Source organism: Cebus imitator, unplaced genomic scaffold (assembly GCF_001604975.1).
Source record: "Cebus imitator isolate Cc_AM_T3 unplaced genomic scaffold, Cebus_imitator-1.0 Scaffold261, whole genome shotgun sequence".
Lineage (NCBI taxonomy): Eukaryota > Metazoa > Chordata > Mammalia > Primates > Cebidae > Cebus > Cebus imitator.
Genome location: NW_016107576.1, coordinates 1,949,652 through 1,966,974, shown reverse-complemented (window position 1 = coordinate 1,966,974; position 17,323 = coordinate 1,949,652). Strand labels below are relative to the sequence as shown.

At 45.9% G+C, this 17,323-nt stretch overlaps 1 protein-coding gene and 1 long non-coding RNA gene across 3 annotated transcripts in view; one reads left to right on the top strand and one right to left on the bottom strand.

Annotated features, from left to right (window-relative positions):
• Positions 1-277: 277 nt before the first annotated feature.
• Positions 278-3,234, bottom strand: CCN1 (cellular communication network factor 1). The gene is made up of 5 exons (XM_017499843.2): positions 2,939-3,234; positions 2,406-2,619; positions 1,699-2,055; positions 1,358-1,566; positions 278-1,242 (listed from the first exon to the last, which is right to left on the bottom strand). Exons 1-5 carry the CDS (start codon positions 2,999-3,001, stop codon positions 940-942), a joined length of 1,146 nt encoding a protein of 381 aa, XP_017355332.1. The 5' UTR covers positions 3,002-3,234; the 3' UTR covers positions 278-939.
• Positions 3,235-5,511: 2,277 nt separating this feature from the next.
• Positions 5,512-17,323, top strand: part of LOC119467123 — a 92,756-nt gene continuing 80,944 nt past the window's right edge. For both annotated transcript variants that reach the window (XR_005195650.1, XR_005195649.1), the window contains exon 1: positions 5,512-5,895. This is a non-coding gene — a long non-coding RNA (uncharacterized LOC119467123). The remainder of the gene's footprint in view (positions 5,896-17,323) is intronic.

The following is a 17,323-nucleotide window of genomic DNA, read 5'->3' as shown; positions in this document are numbered from 1 at the left end:
TAACGGAGACCCATAGACTTCAAATTCTAATGAAAATAAAGTGCTGTTTTCTTAAATCACACATTTAGCTTCAGAATCCTTCTCATGCTTCATACAATGTCTTGTGTTCAATACATGTTTTTTAAGCATTACTTTATATGCAAAGACTTTTCTCTACTGAAGATATATAAGCAATCATTGTCTTATTTTAATAGCTTAATTTACTGCTATATCCCAATATGTCCTGTTTGAGTACATTTTGAACATCTCTAAAAATACTGAAAGGCATACACTCAGATATTAGGTAAATATTTCTTTATTAAATGGTTAATTCCATAAATAAAATCTTTTCACTGAATATAAAATTAAAATTATTTACAAATTATTCCAGTATTACATTTCCCCTCCCTCCCCAAAAGCTACATTTTGATAAATAAAAACATTCAGTTTTGAAACACCTGATTTCTGTTTGCAGTTTAGAGTGCAGTTAGCTGCCTCTCACAGACACTCATGGAGTGTCCCCTTCAGGAAGGGATGGAATGCCCTCCCATTTACTTTTGTCAAAGGACGAATAAAAGCTTTAAACTGTCCAACTAATCTTATCTCTTTTACGACTGTAGAACCCCAAAAGGAAAAAGGCCTAGAGAAAATATGCTTAGCAAATAATTTACAAACAGAAAACAGAAAGTCATCAACACCACAAGCTCCAAAATGAAGCAGTAACATGTGCTCCAATACTATGAAGCAAAGTATTCTCCAATCGTGGCTGCATTAGTGTCCATCTGCACCAGCACCCTTGGCAGTTTCGAAATACCTTAATGCTCCTCAAGAATAAGCAAGGCATCCCTTCTACAATGTGTCCCATCACCCACACCGCCCCCACCCATTATCTCCATGATTCTGATTCTGACACTCTTCTCCCTTGTTTGTCCAGGTGCACACTGAAAACCCAAATAGCATTTAGTCCCTAAATTTGTGAATGTCATTGAACAGCCTGTAGAAGGGAAACACGGCTTCATTGGCATGTGGGCAGTTGTAGTTGCATTTGCAGGACTGGATCATCATGACGTTCTTGGAAAATGTCTCCCCATCTTCACAGCGGAACCGCATCTTCACAGTCCTGGTCATCTGGGGCGTGCAGCATCGGCCGTCCACGCAGGAACCGCAGTACTTGGGCCGGTGTTTCTTCACACTCGAACATCCAGCGTAAGTAAACCTGACTGCTTCGGGGGATTTCTTGGTCTTGCTACATTTCTTGCCCTTCTGTAAGATAGAGGAGAGAAGGAAAGTAAGGGGTGATATTTCTCTTTCCTCAAAAACAGATTCACATCCCACCCACCTGCCAGGGAACAGACTACTTGTCCCTGAAGGAACTTACTTTCAGGCTGCTGTACACTGGCTGTCCACAAGGCCGCACCTCGCAAATCCGGGTTTCTTTCACCAGGCGGCATTCCGGGTTGTCATTGGTAACTCGTGTGGAGATACCAGTTCCACAGGTCTTTGAGCACTGGGACCATGAAGTTGTTTGAACGATACATTTCTGGCCATGTAAAGGGTTGTATAGGATGCGAGGCTCCATTCCAAAAACTAGAGAAGTAAACAAGAGGGAAGACTTCTCAGAGGCACACTGACACAAACAGGTTCAAGTACTCATTTCTATAAAACTTCAGACCAGAAATGCATCTCAGTGCAGTATCTCAGGGCTCAGTCTCCACTTACCAGGGAGCCGCTTCAGTGAGTTGCCTTTTCCAACTGCAATCAATTCATTGTTTCTCGTCAACTCCACCTCGGACGCATCAAATCCCAGCTCCTTGCCAAGGAGGCTGTCCTGGTCGTCCATGGGGTCCTTGACACCATCCTCGTCACAGACCCACTCCTCGCAGCACTGCCCGGTAACTTTGACCAGCCGGGGATTGGGACAGCCCAAGTTGGGGAGAGACAGTTCTTGAGGACACAGAGGAATGCAGCCCACGGCGCCATCAATACATGTGCACTGATGTTTACAGTTGGGCTGGAAACTTTCCCCGTTCTGGTAGATTCTGGAGTTATATTCACAGGGTCTGCCCTCTGACTGAGCTGCAAACATCAACAAAAGAGAAAGGTAGAAGGGGATAAAGTTAAGATTCCAAACCACCGCCTGAACTTCATACATATTTTCTGCTGTTAAATTCAATTTATGGTAAAGTTCCCTACAATTCCCCGGAGACTCCAGACCAGAACAATAAGTTAGTCAGGAATCACTTTTCCGTATGCGCTTTCGTTGGGCCCAGACACACTGAATTGCATTCCAGACTGCTGAAATCATGTGCCTTTCTGCCAAGCTACCAACAACAAAGCATCACCATACATGGTCTCAAAATTACTAAACTTCTGGACTATGGGGACTAGTATTTTTTTTTAAAGGGGCCAAACCACAAGCATCTTACCTCTGCAGATCCCCTTCAGAGCGGTGGAGCTGGCGCCGAAGTTGCATTCCAGCCCCTTGGTGTGGTCACAGGGCTGCGTTTTGCTGCAGTCCTCGTTGAGCTGCTTGGCGCAGACCTTACAGCAGCCGCAGCCGTCCCGGACCAGCCCGACTCCCGGCGCGCACTTGGGCGCCTCCAGGGGGCAGTGGCAGGCGGCGGGGCAGGTGGAGAGCGCCTGGAACCGGGAGAAGAAACGCGTGAGAGTCAGCGCGGTGCGCAGGAGGGGCGCTGCGGCTGCCGCGGGAAGAGAAGAGGGTCTCCGACCCTGCCGACGGGGAGCCTCAGATCTCGTCCAGCCTGGCCACCCCGGGAGGCTGCGCCCACCAAGAGGTCCCCGACACGTCTTCGGGGGAGGGGGGGTGCTTAAAGAAACGGCTACCCGCAAACGGCCACGAACTTTTTAGTTTAGCTTTCCCTGCCATGGGCAATCTGGGACCAAGGGAAAAACTGGGGAGTGGACGGGGAAGCGGTGGCAAAAGAAGAGTCCAACTCACCAGCCTGGTCAAGTGGAGAAGGGTGACGGCGACGGCGAGCGCCTTGGCGATGCGGGAGCTCATTGTGGCGCGCAGGAGTAGCCCGGGGCGAGCGCAGCGGCAAAGACGCCAACAAGCTGGTGCGCAGCGGACAGGCCGGGCGTAGTGGGCTCTGGGTGGCGGCTCGGTGGGCCCGGTGGGCAGGGAGGCGAGGGCCGGGTGGCGGGCGGGAGTCTTTCGATCGAAGTCCGGGCGGAGAAAGCGCCGAGGGCGCGGGCGCTGCTCGGGGGCGCTGTCGCTCGCGGTCTGCCCAGGCGCCCCGAAGCCCGCCTTTTATACGGCCGGTGGAGGCGCCGCGTGTTGCAGTGACGTCGGCTCTGTCTCCGCGTTCCAGAATTCTCAAACATCTCAGGAATGCTGGTTGGCGCGGGCTGCTGCCAAGCGCCTCCCCTGGCTCCATTGCACCTTTGTGTGTGTGTGTGTGTGTGTGTCCGTGTGTGTCTGTGCGTGTCCGTCCCGGATCCTTCAAGAAAACAGTTCGTTTTTTCCACCTTAAATTACGACTTCTATTGGGGAGGGTTCTTTGGGGCGTGATAGTGGTGATGGTGGTTGGAGGGTCGTGAGGGGCGAGAGGGCCCAGTTCAGAACTTTGCCTGGACTGGGTGGGTGGGAGGACCTGAGAGGAAGGAACAAAAGTCGTTTTGTTTGGTTGATGCAAGTTGACCCGGCAGCCACGGAAGCCCTCACCCAGGAAGGCAGCGAGCTGTTTGCTTGTTTACAGCGAAGGTGAGAGACAAGTTATCTGCTGAAAGAGTAAACGAGAAAGAGGAATGTGTTTCCGACCCAGGAATATTTGTGGACTTCACAGAGGCGGTTTCGGATCAGGTCCCAAAGCTTTGGCATGATGTTTATTAGCAAAGTTCAGTGAATTGCAAATTAATACCCACAGTGGCATTTATGAATGAAAAGCGGGGAGTGGGGGGAGCGGGGGACTTCTCCACCATCTGGCAAATTCCCAGGCAGAGGTCTCCCCCACCTCTCCAGTCCTCCTCTTTTGGATATGTTGTTTGTTTTTTGAGGTTCCCACTGTAGTTCCAGCCCACTGCCTGGGTTGGAAGTCCGAAAGGAAACGAACTCGGGGAGTTCTCGGGGAGGCTGACTTATACTTCCTTACGGATGCAGAAGACAGGGTAAGCCCTTCCAACCTCCCTCCGCGGGCCGGAGGCTGTGCTAACCAAGCAGCCAGCCAGAAGTGCAGGGGACCACCGTGGAGTGCTTTGGCCTGAAATCATCACCTGCAAAGACCGCAAGGCCAAACCAGATTCCAGTACCATTATGCCCTATGAATCTCTGGGAAAAGCAGATGCCTTCAAGCTGGAAGTTTTGTGGGGTTTTTAACTCCTTTCCTAGGGACCACTGGAAGCCTCCCATTTTAAATGAATTGCAATGAGATGTAGGATGTAATACTCTGTAGTAAAAATGTCAGCAGATTATAAGATCCTGTTTTACCTGCAACACACTCAGGAGAAGACCCCACCACAGGACAATGCACTTGAACATTACCAATCCCATTAGTGTGATTGATAAATTTTCCCTACAGGTTTCAAAAACTATCTTTAATTTTAATAAATTGTACTTTTAATAAAAATTATCATGTGAGACTCATATGCTCTAGGATAACTACTTATCCTTTTTAATGTTTAGGGTTGTTCACACTTCTTCATTTAGCAGTCTTGCTTAAAAGGGCCCTTAGTGCCAAGCGGACTTTTCTGATAAGCACAATGAGAAGCTATCATGATGAAAACACACTCCAATGAAGAGAACTTTTGCAGGAAAGAGTTCAGTTTTATTCATTCAAAAGTGCCCTGTCATAACTGAAAGCAGCATTTGCTAGAGGGAGTGGGAAGCTCTATTGGAGGGTTAGGGGTGAGAGACTTTTCAAGACAATGGATTGTCAGGTGTCATGCAAATCAAGTGAGGAAAGTCTGGGCCCAACAGGAACACAGGTTAATACATCAATTATTATTTACAAAGCATTGCTTTTCCTGCCTTAGCATTTCATTTTCATTTCCTTCTTAATGAAGTGCCTGGGGTGAGGCGGGGGAGGAGGGGTGTAGCCACAGTAAGGGGTGAACAGAGGGAGATGGTAGAGAGAGAATGGAGAGGACGGTTCCTGGCTTCTGTTGTGGCGTCTTTTCTATTTGACTTCATGGTTGTAAGTATTTCCAGATGGTGAATCAGACACCAGACGTAACAATATTTCCATATTTGGGTATAGCAGTAGCCTGCGTTTTTAACATTTTTCTGCCTCTGTTATCCAACCACAAAGCATTCTTGACAGCTTCCAATGTTGTTAAATATAGATTTAACTTCTCTTCCCAGAGCAGGAAATTCTTTGGAATTCCTTGTTTTTCATGCAATCTGTCTATCATGATTTAAAATCAAAGCACAGTGGATCATCCAACTGGCCGTATATACCTCAATTGGAGGTTGGGGATGGGGGACGGCAGAGATCCAGTCTGCCGCACTGCGTTCAAACACAACCATTCCAGAGATTCCTTTAAAATCACATTAAAGTTTTCTAACAAGGGTGTGTGGGTTTGTTTCTGGATTTCAACTGGGGAATCTTGAGGATGAGTTTGCCCCAGAGGAGAAATTTAGAGAACCTTACCGTCAGCTGCCCATTTAAAGCAGGGGGTGTGTTGTGGGAGGGGGGTGGGAAGCTGGAGCTACAGGGCCAGGAGGTGTGGAAGCGGGAGACACCAGAGTAACCTATGTGCACAGCCTCTCCGTATACCATGTGCTGGTGCGCCTGCTAGTAGTCGACGACATTAGGCAAGAGAAACAGCGGCTCCTCAAGTCCTGCCCAAGGACCGTCCAGAAACCCCAGCCTCCGGTCGTCTTCTCACCGCCTCCGATGGGAGCTGCAGATCAGTCCAAGTTGACGGACAGGAGGCGAAATATGCAAATGTTTATGGGTAAGTGTTGCTTCAGGTACTAATTCTGTATGACTCTTTTGCTAGTTTCTCCCTCACCCGCCCCATACGGGTGCCCAGGCAGGAAATAACGGGCTGCCTTGTTTCCTTGGGCTGCCTTGGGTTGCAATCCACGGAAAAGGGGCTACTTGTCTTCTGCAGCTCCTGGCTTCGGGCTGAGCGATGGGGACGTTTCTCACCCGCTGCTGCCAGGGAATTTTAGGTTACCTAATGAAGGGCTCACTGTCTGGCTGCAACCGAGAATTATAACGGTAAATCTGGCGACTCTGGTTTCCTAGCCCTAGGAAGGTTCTCAGACTAGCGTGCATCAGAATCACCTGGAGAGCTAGTTAATGATTCCTGGGTCCCACCCCAGAGTTTCTGATTACTTTTCTAACAAGTCCCCAGGTGGTAGTGATGCTGCTAGTCCGGAGATCACGCCCTGAGAACCACTGCGGTGGACGACTGGAGTGGGTGTAGTAGGGATGTGTGTGTGTGTCTCAAAGGTACTCGCCCGCACACCCAATGTCACAACTCCACTCTTTATAGCCACCTTAATGAACGGAACAACTTACGGTGTCTGCAAAAGACCAGCTTTCAGGTGACGCCCCCCGCACCATCCCATTTCTCTCCTCCACCTTTTCTCCGCCCCCATTCCCAGAGGAAGCCAGGATCCTATCCTGGTGGCGGCGGCAAGAACTGGGTGGCCGACGCGCGGAGAGGGCGGGCCCCGGCACCCCTGCGGAGGCAGCGGGCAGGGTCCTCACGGCGGGAGGGCGCGGGACGCTAGGCATCCGGACGCGCCTGCCTGGCCGCCGCCGCCGCCCCCTGCCGGCCACCCCACGCGCGCGCCCTCAGTCACCGCGGTTGCCAGGACTCGAGGTTTCCGGCGGCGCGCGGCGCAGGACGTTTCCAGCCCCGGCCCATATTTGGTGAAAGTCTTTCAAGACTCCGTCATCTAGCTTTGGGGGACGGTGGCGGCGGCGGCGGCCCTGCGACCCGGCGGGACAGCCTTGGGGCGGCCGCAATCTGAAAAGTGCACCGCGCCCGCCCGATCCCAGGCCTCCCACCGCGCGGGATCCCGAGCCTTGCGGGCGGCGGGGGAGACCCGGGCGGTTGGGCCCCGGGTCCTCACCCCTCTGAGGGCCGAAGTCGGCCCTGCGCTGCGTGGGAGGCTGGCGCGGAGGGCGCCGCGGCCCGATTGTGTCACTTTTGCCGTCCACCCCCCTGTTGACTCGTCCTCCCAGCGGGGCAGCGAGTTGCCGCGATGTGCCAGACTTAGAGGGTGTGCCGGGCGTGGGGGTGTGGGGCTGTGTGTGTGTTGGGGGTGGGGGTCGGAGGATGGCCTTTGCGTGGCCACCGAGCGAATGCGAGAGGGGGAGGTGGAGCCGACTCTGGGGAAAAGCCCTGAAGGGCCTGGATTCCATTATCCCCAGAAGGGACACATGCTAGAGCTGGCTCTAGGAGTCTCCTGGCCTCCCACGACCCCTTCCCCTCTTCCTCCTCGAGAAGTTCCGCGTGTGAGGAGCCCTGGATAGGAAGCCCTGGCTCTGCCATCAGTAGCCGGTGGCCTTAGAGGTACTGCTTATCCTCTCGGGACCTTGCCTGTTTCTCAGTAAACTGGGAAAGGAGGCAGCAAGTCATAAAGCCAGAGCAGCTCCTTTCAGAGCCAAATCTCATGTCATCCCCTCTAATACTGACAGAAATTAACACATTATATAGGGTTCACATAGGTTGGGCACCTCTTCAAATGCCTCCTATATATTGACTCATTTAACTCTCAAATGCCCCATTGAAGCAGGTCCTCTTGGTAACACCATTTTCTGTCTAAATGAAGAAATGGAGGGAAGGTAAGTGACTAGCCAAAGGTCACTACCTAGTCGGCAGTGAAACTGGATTTGGACCCAGATCATAAAGTCTCACACTTAACCACTGTGCTATACTGCCTACCCGCCGTCTCGTACCACAGACATTCAGGCCCATCCCTCTTTTCTGGAAATTTACCTTTATTTAACTCTATCACAGCTTACCCAGAAACTCTAGGAGAAATGCATCAGATTTAAAAATAGTTGATAAATTAACTGAAGCTGTGCTAAACCCTGAGAATTGCCTAATGTACTGACTTTTAGGAAGGAGGGAGGAAAGGGGTGTTATAGTCTAACAGAAAAGTTCTTAATGCAGATATATTTATAGAGTGGTCTTTAAGCACCTTGGAGGGCTGGTGGGGAAGATATTTAGGACCTCTGGGGTTCTTTTGATGCCTCATAAGCCACATTGTTCAGTCAGTCCCTACTTCTGGAGTAAGGCTTTGGCCTGGTAGGAATTGCATTTGTCACTGAGATAAAGGTTTCAGCATCACTTACTTGATGGTTCATCAGTCTGGGTGTTTGCTGTGCACCCAGTCTGTTTTTGTTGTTGGTTATTTTTGAAACATGGTCTAGTTCTGTCACCCAGGCTAGAGTACAGTGGCACAATTTAGGCTCGCCATAGCCTCAGCCTCCTGGGCTCAAGCCATCCACCCACCTCAGCCTCCTGTGTAGCTGGGACTCCAGGTGCACACGCCACACCCAGCTAATTTTTGTATTTTTGTAGAGATGGGGTCTCCCCATGTTGCTCAGGCTGGTTTTAAAGTCCTGGGCTCAAGTGATCCACCTGTCTTGGCCTCCCCAAGTGCTGGGATTGCAGGTGTGAGCCACAGGCTCCCAGTCTGTTTTTAACCTGTTTTCTCCCCAACTATGTTATAAATATATACATATATATATATATATATATATGTATATATGTATATATATGTGTGTATATATATATATGTATATATATATGTGTATATATATATATATGTGTATATATATATATATAGAGAGAGAGAGAGAGAGAGAGAGAGAGAGATGGGATTTCACCATGTTGGCCAGGCTGGTCTCAAATTTCTGGCCTCAAGTGATCCGTCCGCCTCGGCCTCCCAAAGTGCTGGGATTACAGGTACGAGCCACAACACCCAGCCTAATTACCCATATCTTTGAGGACAATTTGTTTACCCTTCTCTGAATCCCAGATTTATAGTGCTAGGTACTGGTGACATTAAACAGGACTTTAATATTGAAAGTCCCCTGGAAGACTTTAAGGCGTATTGCAGAAGTGGATACATAAATGCTGTGTGGACACTTCACTGCCTGAGAAGAGTTAGGTGAAACGACTAACCTGGGGCTGAAAGGATGAGCAAGAGTTTGATAGCAGGGAAGGACATTTGAGAGGAAAGGAACAGAGCCTTGACCAGGCATAACAATCAGTCTTACACAACTGAACCATAGGATTCCTTTGGAAACTGGCAAGAGAGGTCAGTTGGGACCATCTGCAAATGGTCTTACTGTCATGACATTGTAACTTTTCAGAGTGAGCCATGTGTGCTTTTTCCCTAGATTTCCTTGTCTATAGGATCATAGGATTCTCCCAGCTAAGAGCACACACACTCAAGTGCTACCCAGGTACCATGCCTCAGAATTAGTACCGGCTGACATTTGGCCTCAGCCTTGGGAACTGTGGAGACACTGGGACCAACTCTGAGGGGCTGAATGGTTACTAGATGAAAATGTAGGTTCAATATTTACCTATTTTCTCATTTTAAAAAGAGATACCAGAGATCTGGATTTTTTATGAAGTCTTCACAATTTTTAAATGTTGGGAATTAATTACAATGTTAAAATGCCATCTAGGCTATCCCTTAGAAAACCTAACAAGACAATGACTGTGGGTGCCAGTTGTAATCTTCAGACTGAATATCTCTAAGAATCTGCCCTGCTCCAGCATTCTGTAACTACCAACCACCCGTGGAATTGTAGGAAACAGCACTCTGAGCTCCATTTAATTGTAAAGTTAACTAGACTTTCATTTGTTTAAGAATCAGGGCTGCTTCTTAACTCTTCATTGTAGGAATTTATATCCTATTAACAAAATTGGAATTGGTGGCTTTTTACTTTATCCACTCTCCAATCACTACTCTGTCTCCCTCCTTCCTGTCCCCCTGAATTGATGTTGTAAGAAGCTGGCATTGCCTTGGCACTATGATAGGAAACATTTTTTAGGGCATCCGTATCCCATGGGAACTCTATCTGTTTATTTCCTCCACCTGGCATCTATCCACAGGAAGCCAGCATTCCTAACTCCCTTACCTTACAGAACTTCTTGTTTTGTGATAACACAGAAACATTTCAATGGAAAGGACTAGAAGGAACCTCTCCCACCACACCCTGCAATCCCTCTTCTAGAGATGATTGAGCAATATGAAATATAATAATTGTAAGTCATTATCAAATGGGTTGGCTCCAGATTGAGAGAATCAGCAATTAACCTCTGCCTTTCATGTTTTATTTCTGGAGATGCCTGTCTCTTAACTGACCACTTAACATCACACATAGCATATCTAGAATTTAGAAAGGATTTGCTCTGGGCACAGTAGATGAGCACACAGATTCTACAGAGAGATTGAGGTGATTTATTTGTGCCAAATTTTTGCAAGTCCTGGGGATTGAGCTTAAGGGAGTATTAGAACAGTAGGACTTATTATGTGAAATAAGACATATTTACTGCTCAGCATGATGCTGTCACATAGTAAGTGCTTAATAAATTACAATTATTTCTACTGCCAAGCACCACCATTATCTTTACTTTCACTACAATTAACATAGAATGAGCTAGTCTTATTCTCTAAAGAATACTTTCTATTCTTAAGAACTCTAGTTATAAAAGTCAATAAAATTCTTTAATATATGGTATGTAGATGATGTGATTAAAAGAATCCATCCAACCTGCTATTCTGGCTGCACTGAGACACCAGTGACCGTCTGAAAAAAACACTCAAATGGCCTTACCTCTCATGGCATTGGGACTTTGCTTACAGGCCGTGGTGAGTCCTGTGAGGTTTTGCTTTGGTTTCCTCACTTATAAGACGATAGGATTGTACCAGCTCAGGAGTGGTGCACTCAAGTGCCCCAGGAATCAGAGAGGTAAAAAAAAAATCCCTGAGCATTAGTGCCGGCTGACACTTGACCTTAGCACTGAGGAGACATAGGGATGGTTGGAATTATCTGTGGGGCCTGGGCTTTGCCTACCGTGGGCTAAGTAGTTAGTATACACAATCTCATCTGATCTTTATAAACAACCTGTAGGGTGAGTATTTTATTTCCATTAAAAAGATTCGAAAAATGAAGCTTTGCTAGATGTCAGAAATCAGTACAAGGGCACAGGGTTGTTAAGGTAGAGCAGAATACCTGTTGCAAAGATCATTCCTTTCAGTGAGAGCATGATAATTGCTCATGAAATCTGCCTTCAAGTTCAGGAACTTGCCTGCAACTTCTTGACTTTCCCTTAACACCTGACTGAATCTGTCACTTAAACATTGTTCTAAATGTGTCTTTAGCTTGTGTTCTCAGTAACTGGGGCCCACAGTTTCTTAATGAGGATCTGGTAATAAATAAGTTAAACAATGAAAAAGGGTTCCCTCCTTAGGGCCCTTGCCTGAGCTTGTTTTTATTTCCTCTGGGAGGAAAAAAGAGAGGTATGTGTCAGAACAGAGGTGGAACTTCTCAGAGATTGAGAGATAAGTCTACTGTAACTTAGTCATTGCCATCAATTTTGTTACCTGAGGCAGGCAGAGCCGCCACCTCCCACAGCCTGCGGTTATCCTCACAACAGAATTACTAAGCATGGAGCCCTCCAGGACCCCGCCAAGCACACCCCACGTGTGCCTTACACAAGGTGTCCCTGAGCCTTGAATGTTGGGTGTGTTGGGGGGTGCCCAAGATTATGGCAATAAAGAAAAAGCATAGTACCAGTTGCTTCTCTGAAATCGTTTACCCTTTCTTTTGTAGTTAGGTTTTAGCTTTCAAAAGAAAAAAAAAACCTTGTAAGCAGTTCATTCTAAAAGAACAAAGACAATATGTATTCCATGCTTAACATTTCCCAGGCTCTGGGAAATGTCTTTGGGATAATTAGAAAGGGTAGACCATATGCTAAAGCATTGTAGACCCAGAAGATAGATGGTTTAGTTCATTCTAATAAACGTGACATTCATGACATGCTTCATGCTAGGCAACAATGCAAAGAGGAATAATATCTGGGCTTTGCTTCATGGCTCTAGCTGCCTAGAGGAGACCCAGATGCTTAAACAGATAATACAATACTGTGGATTAAAGCTCCAGAAGCAGTGCAGCTTTGGGAGTACAGACAAGGGATGTCTGACTGTGAGTCTCACCCTTTAGAGATGTGAGATCTTGTTAGTGTATATATTTTTATGGATGAAAGCGATTGGGCACAGTTATTCCCTAACATACAAGTTCCCTTTGAAGCTGGGGACTGCAAGGAATGTGGACATTTCCAAGATATTAGAAAACATCTAAAAGTGAGAAGTGAGAACTTTCAGGTGAGCTTCTTAAAATGCATTGATTACAGATGAGACCAACCCTTTAGGTGCCATTGAAAATTCTTATCATTATGGATCCTTCTTTCAGAGGAGGGGAAAAGAAGGGAAGTGACATTTACAGGGCACCCGCCATGGGCCAAATGCTTTACAGGTTCATGTTCATGAGAGCCCTCTGAGACGAACTTTTTGACATCTTTCTAAGTTTAGGGAATGAAGGCACAGAGAAGTTAAGCAGCTTGCCCAGGATCAAACAGTTAGAATGTGACCAAACAAGCATTCTAACCCAGGCCTGCCTGAGGCTCCAAGTTCTGTCCCCTTTCTACATTTCAGCTACACAGTCCTGACTCCTTGAGTTTTCACTCTCTTTATGAGTGTTTGCCTTTTTCTCTTTTATTTTATTGTTACCACCACTTTGCCCTTACAGAGCCAGCCCTTTACACTTTCCTTAGCACTTTCAGATGCACTGATTTGAAGTATTTGAGCCACTGGTAACTCTAGCTTTTACAAGGAGTTGCAGATTAAAGTGAATGGGATCACTGCCATCAAGTGGAGACTCCTGTCAGCATCATTATGGTCAGAGAGCAGGTGTGGTGATAGCCTGCACTTATCTTTGCTCCTTTGGTAGGCACTGTGTAGGATGACTTAGACATATGGGATCTCTGTTTTCCAGGGACAGATGACAGATTCCAGAGGATGTGGTGCAGCATAATTAAAAATAACTAACGAAGTATGATTTTCATATTTTGTGTTTGCAAAATGGATGAGAGGTGCCATGGGCAGTCTGAGGCTGCACTAGAGTACAATTCTGTAACCTGGAAAACTGCTTTGAGAAGGAAGTTAGATGACTATATGAAGAAGGTATTAGACCAGTACACTGTGATATGTGTGTGTGTGACAGCGTATGTGTTGGGGGGGCGGTTAAGGATTGGAGATGTGGAATAAGCAAGGGAGAGAAGTCTCAGAAACAAAAATAGAAAGTATCAGGCATTAGGAGAAAAAAGGCTGAACTCTTTGTAGAGGCTTTGAGGCCACGTGGTAGGAAGAAAGAATGCCAGGGTCAGAGCGTACACTTGCAATGGTGCGACTCAGCTTAACCGCCTAATCTCATGGGGCCTCAGTCTCATTGGTGGTAAAACAGAAACAATATCTCACAGAATTATTGGGAGAATTGAATAAAGTCTTGTTTCAGCTCTCCAGAAACTGAGATGTGCCCTACAAATGTTTGTGATCAGCATCAGCTTGGTTTAAATTTGAAGCTCCTGGAAAGCGTTTGGCAGGGGAGGGTCACATTCCATGGTAAATAGAGAAAATCAGCAGTCACTGTGAGCATGAGGTATGGCAAGTGATGAAGAAGAACTGACTTAGCAAGACTAGGTTGTGGAAATCAAGAGAAGCTGAAGAGCAGCCGTGAATTAGGACTTTCTGACGGATTCATTTCTTGTTACCACCACTAACTCAGACTCCTTCCACCTTTCTTTCCTCTGAGCTTTCTGTTCATTGCTCTGCTATTTTGAGTAGAGGAGAAGTCCTTGAGTCTCAGTTCAGGAAAAGCAACCAGAAAGGGCCAGCTTTCATAGCTGGGTCATCCTGCATGTGCTTTTTCCAAGAGCTGTAACCCTGAAAGCTGGGGTCAGAGAAAGAGGTAGAAGATGAAGATGGGGTTGGGAACAAACTCAGGGAAAACTTCTGAAGTAGCAGAAAGTGAGAATTGAGACAATTTCTGCCTAAAAGCACCTCTCCAGCTATTAGTCATTAACCCACCTGGAACCAAGTACAGTTAATTTAGCACCATGTTGGAAAGCTTAGAACATGAACCACATCCGGGCCTGGGCGAAGTGGCTCATGCCGGTAATCCCAGCACTTTGGGAGGCCGAGGTGGGTGGATTGCCTGAGCTCAGGAGTTTGAGACCAGCCTGGACAACATGGTGAAAGTCTGATTACAAAATACAAAAAATTAGTCGGGCGTGCTGGTGTGCACCTGTAGTCCCGGCTACTTGGGATGCTGAGGCAGGAGAATCGCTTGAACCCGGGAGGAGGAGGTTGCAGTGAGCCGAGATTGCACCACTGTACTCCAGCCTGTGTGACAGAGCAAGACTCCATCTCCAAAAATATAATAATAATAATTTTAAAAAGAACATGAACCCCATCCTAGGGCCACAAAAGAGAATTGTGTTCTCTTTTGGAACACAATTTGGTGTCAGTACATGGGAACTAAGAAGTGTGCTTAGTTGTGAATCTCAGCAGTCTGCTTTCTTCCAGAACACCATGGGAAGAGGATGGGCAGACTGCTTCAGATAAAACCTGGACCCACTCAAACTCTCACTGAAGGCCAGAAACAAAACAAATCCACTTAAAAAAAATGTTTTACAAATCCAGTTGATCCAGGTGCAGTGGCTCATCCCTGTTATCCCAGCACTTTGGGAGGCTGAGGCGAACAGATCACAAGGTCAGGAGTTCAAGACCAGCCTGGCCAATATGGTGAAATTTTGTCTCTACTAAAAATACAAAAATTAGCCAGGCATGGTGGCACATGCCTGTAGTCGAGTAGCTACTCAGGAGGCTGAAGCAGAAGAATCGCTTGAACCTGGGAGGCGGAGGTTGCAGTAAGCCAAAATTGTGCCACTGCACTCCAGCCTGGGTGGCAGAGCGAGACTATCTCAAAAAAAAAGTATCTAATTGAACTCTTGAGACTTCCAGTGCTTCCTCCATAAAGCTTGGAAGCGCAAGCTATGTTTTTCTCAGCTTGGATATAATTTATTATGATTTGGACATGGTATCAACAAAGACTTGAGGATCCTTTAATAAGGATCCTTTAATTATGAACTCTCATTCATAGGGAGTTGCATATTTTTATTTTAAATGTCTTTGTGCTTCCCTTTGGTAAGCAATCTAGGTTTAGTGTGCATAACCTTTTGGGTAAACTAGTGTTTTGTGTTTTCTGGTGTTCTAATGATAGCTAGTGGATATGTGAATTATATTCTTGGCCTTACTTGAAACAGTGCAAGGTTTCTGTTGTATGGTGTTGAAGGTGAACCTGATTATTTGAACCTCTTCCTTAGGCAGTGGGCCACAGTGGATAAGAAGGGAGAGCATATTGGGTAAAAAGACAGTACTCCAGGATTCCATTACATTTAGTGACATTTTGTGGTATTGTTTTATTTGATTCCACTATTGTTCACAATGTGCCATCTGTCTTTATTTCCTTTCCATTGTTTGCTTTGGGTTTCCTTTGCTCTTATTTGTCTAGTTTCTTAATATGGAAGCTGAGGCCACCGGCTGAAAACATTTTCTATTATAAGCACTTAATGCTATAAATTTCCCTCTACTACTGCTTTAGCTGCATCCCACAAATTTTGATATGTTATGTTTTTATTTTCAATCTGTTTAAAGGACTTTCTAATATCCTTTTTGATTTCTTTCTTTTTGACTCAGGTTATTTAAAAGTGTGCTATTTAGGATATTTGGATCTTTTCCAGTATGATTCTGTTATTTTTTTCTAGCTTAATTTTATTGTGGTCAGAAAACAAACGTGTATGACCTAAATTCTTTTATACTTTTTGAGCCTGGTTTCATAGCCCGGAATATAGTCCATCTTGAATGTCTATTCCGCTGTTGTGGCTGGAGTGATCCATACATTGTCAGTTAGGCAAAATTGTTTCATAGTGTTGATTTTTTTGTCTACCTATTCTTTGAATAATTGAGAGAGGAGTGTTGAAATCTCCAACTACAATTATGAATTTGTCTATTTTTGCTTTTAGTTCTGTTAGATTTTGCTTGATGTTTTTTTGAACTTCTCTTGTTAAATGGATAAACATTTAGAATTGTCATATCCTCTGGATAAATTGACTCATCTGTAATTATGAAAACACTCTTTCATTTCATAATTAGTCTGTTTTAATGCTGCAGATAAAGACATACCTGAGACTGGGCAATTTACAAAAGAAAGAAATTTATTGGGCTTACAGCTCCACATGGCTGGGGAAACCTCAGAATCATGGTGGAAGGCAAAAAGGAGCAAGTCATATGTTACGTGGATGGCAGCAGGCAAAAAGAGAGCTTGTGCAGAGAAACTCTCGTTTTTAAAACCATCAGATCTTGTTAGACCTATTCACTATCACAAGAACAGCACAGGAAAGACCTGCCCCCGTGATTCAGTCATCTTCCATCAGGTCCCTCCCACAACGTGGGGGAATTATGGAAGCTACAAGATGAGATTTGGGTGGGGACACAAAGACAAACCGTATCAGTGATGCTTAATTTTATGCGTTGAATTTGATGGCCACAGGGTCCCAGATGTTTGGTCCAACATTCTGAGTGTATCTGTGTCAGTGTCTGGATGAGGTTAGCATTTGTATCAGTAGGCTGAGTAAAGCAGACGACCTTCTCCAATGTGGGTGGGCCTCATCCAATCAGCTGAAGGCCTGATAGAACTGACAAGAGTCAAGACTGACTCTTGTGTATGAGGTAGTTCTTCCTGCCTAATTACCTTTGAACTGGGATGTGAGGGTTTTTTTCTGCCTTCAGACTCAATCTGACATATTGATTCTTCCTGGGTCTCAAGCCTACTGGTCATTGGACTGGAACTACACTATCAGCTCTTCTAGGTCTTCAGCATGCCAACTGCAGATCTTGGGGCTTGTCAGCCTCCATACTCACATAAACCAATTCCTTATAATAAACCTCTCTCCACATACACACATGTACACACATGCACACACATATACACATACACATATATATACACACACACATATATACATACATACATTTTTCTGGTTCTGTTTTCTTGGAGAACCATATCTAATCTAACACAACTTCTTTATCCCTAGTAATATTCTTTGTTCTGAAATCCAATCCTTATTCTAGTTTTCTTTTGATTAGTATTTATATGCTATTTGAAAAATCCCTTTGCTTTTAACCTACTTGTGTCTTTATATTTAAATTAGGTTTCTTATAATTTGGTGTTGCCTTCTTACTCAATGTTAACATTCTCTACTCCCTTCCTTCCTCCCTCCC

Coding starts and splice junctions, on each gene's coding strand:
- CCN1 (XM_017499843.2), bottom strand. CDS start 3,001: ATGAGCTCCCGCATCGCCAAGGCGCTCGCCGTCGCCGTCACCCTTCTC. Junction 2,620..2,938: donor TTCTCCACTTGACCAGGCTG/GTGAGTTGGACT, acceptor TCCCGGTTCCAG/GCGCTCTCCACCTGCCCCGC. Junction 1,243..1,357: donor CAGTGTACAGCAGCCTGAAA/GTAAGTTCCTTC, acceptor TCTATCTTACAG/AAGGGCAAGAAATGTAGCAA.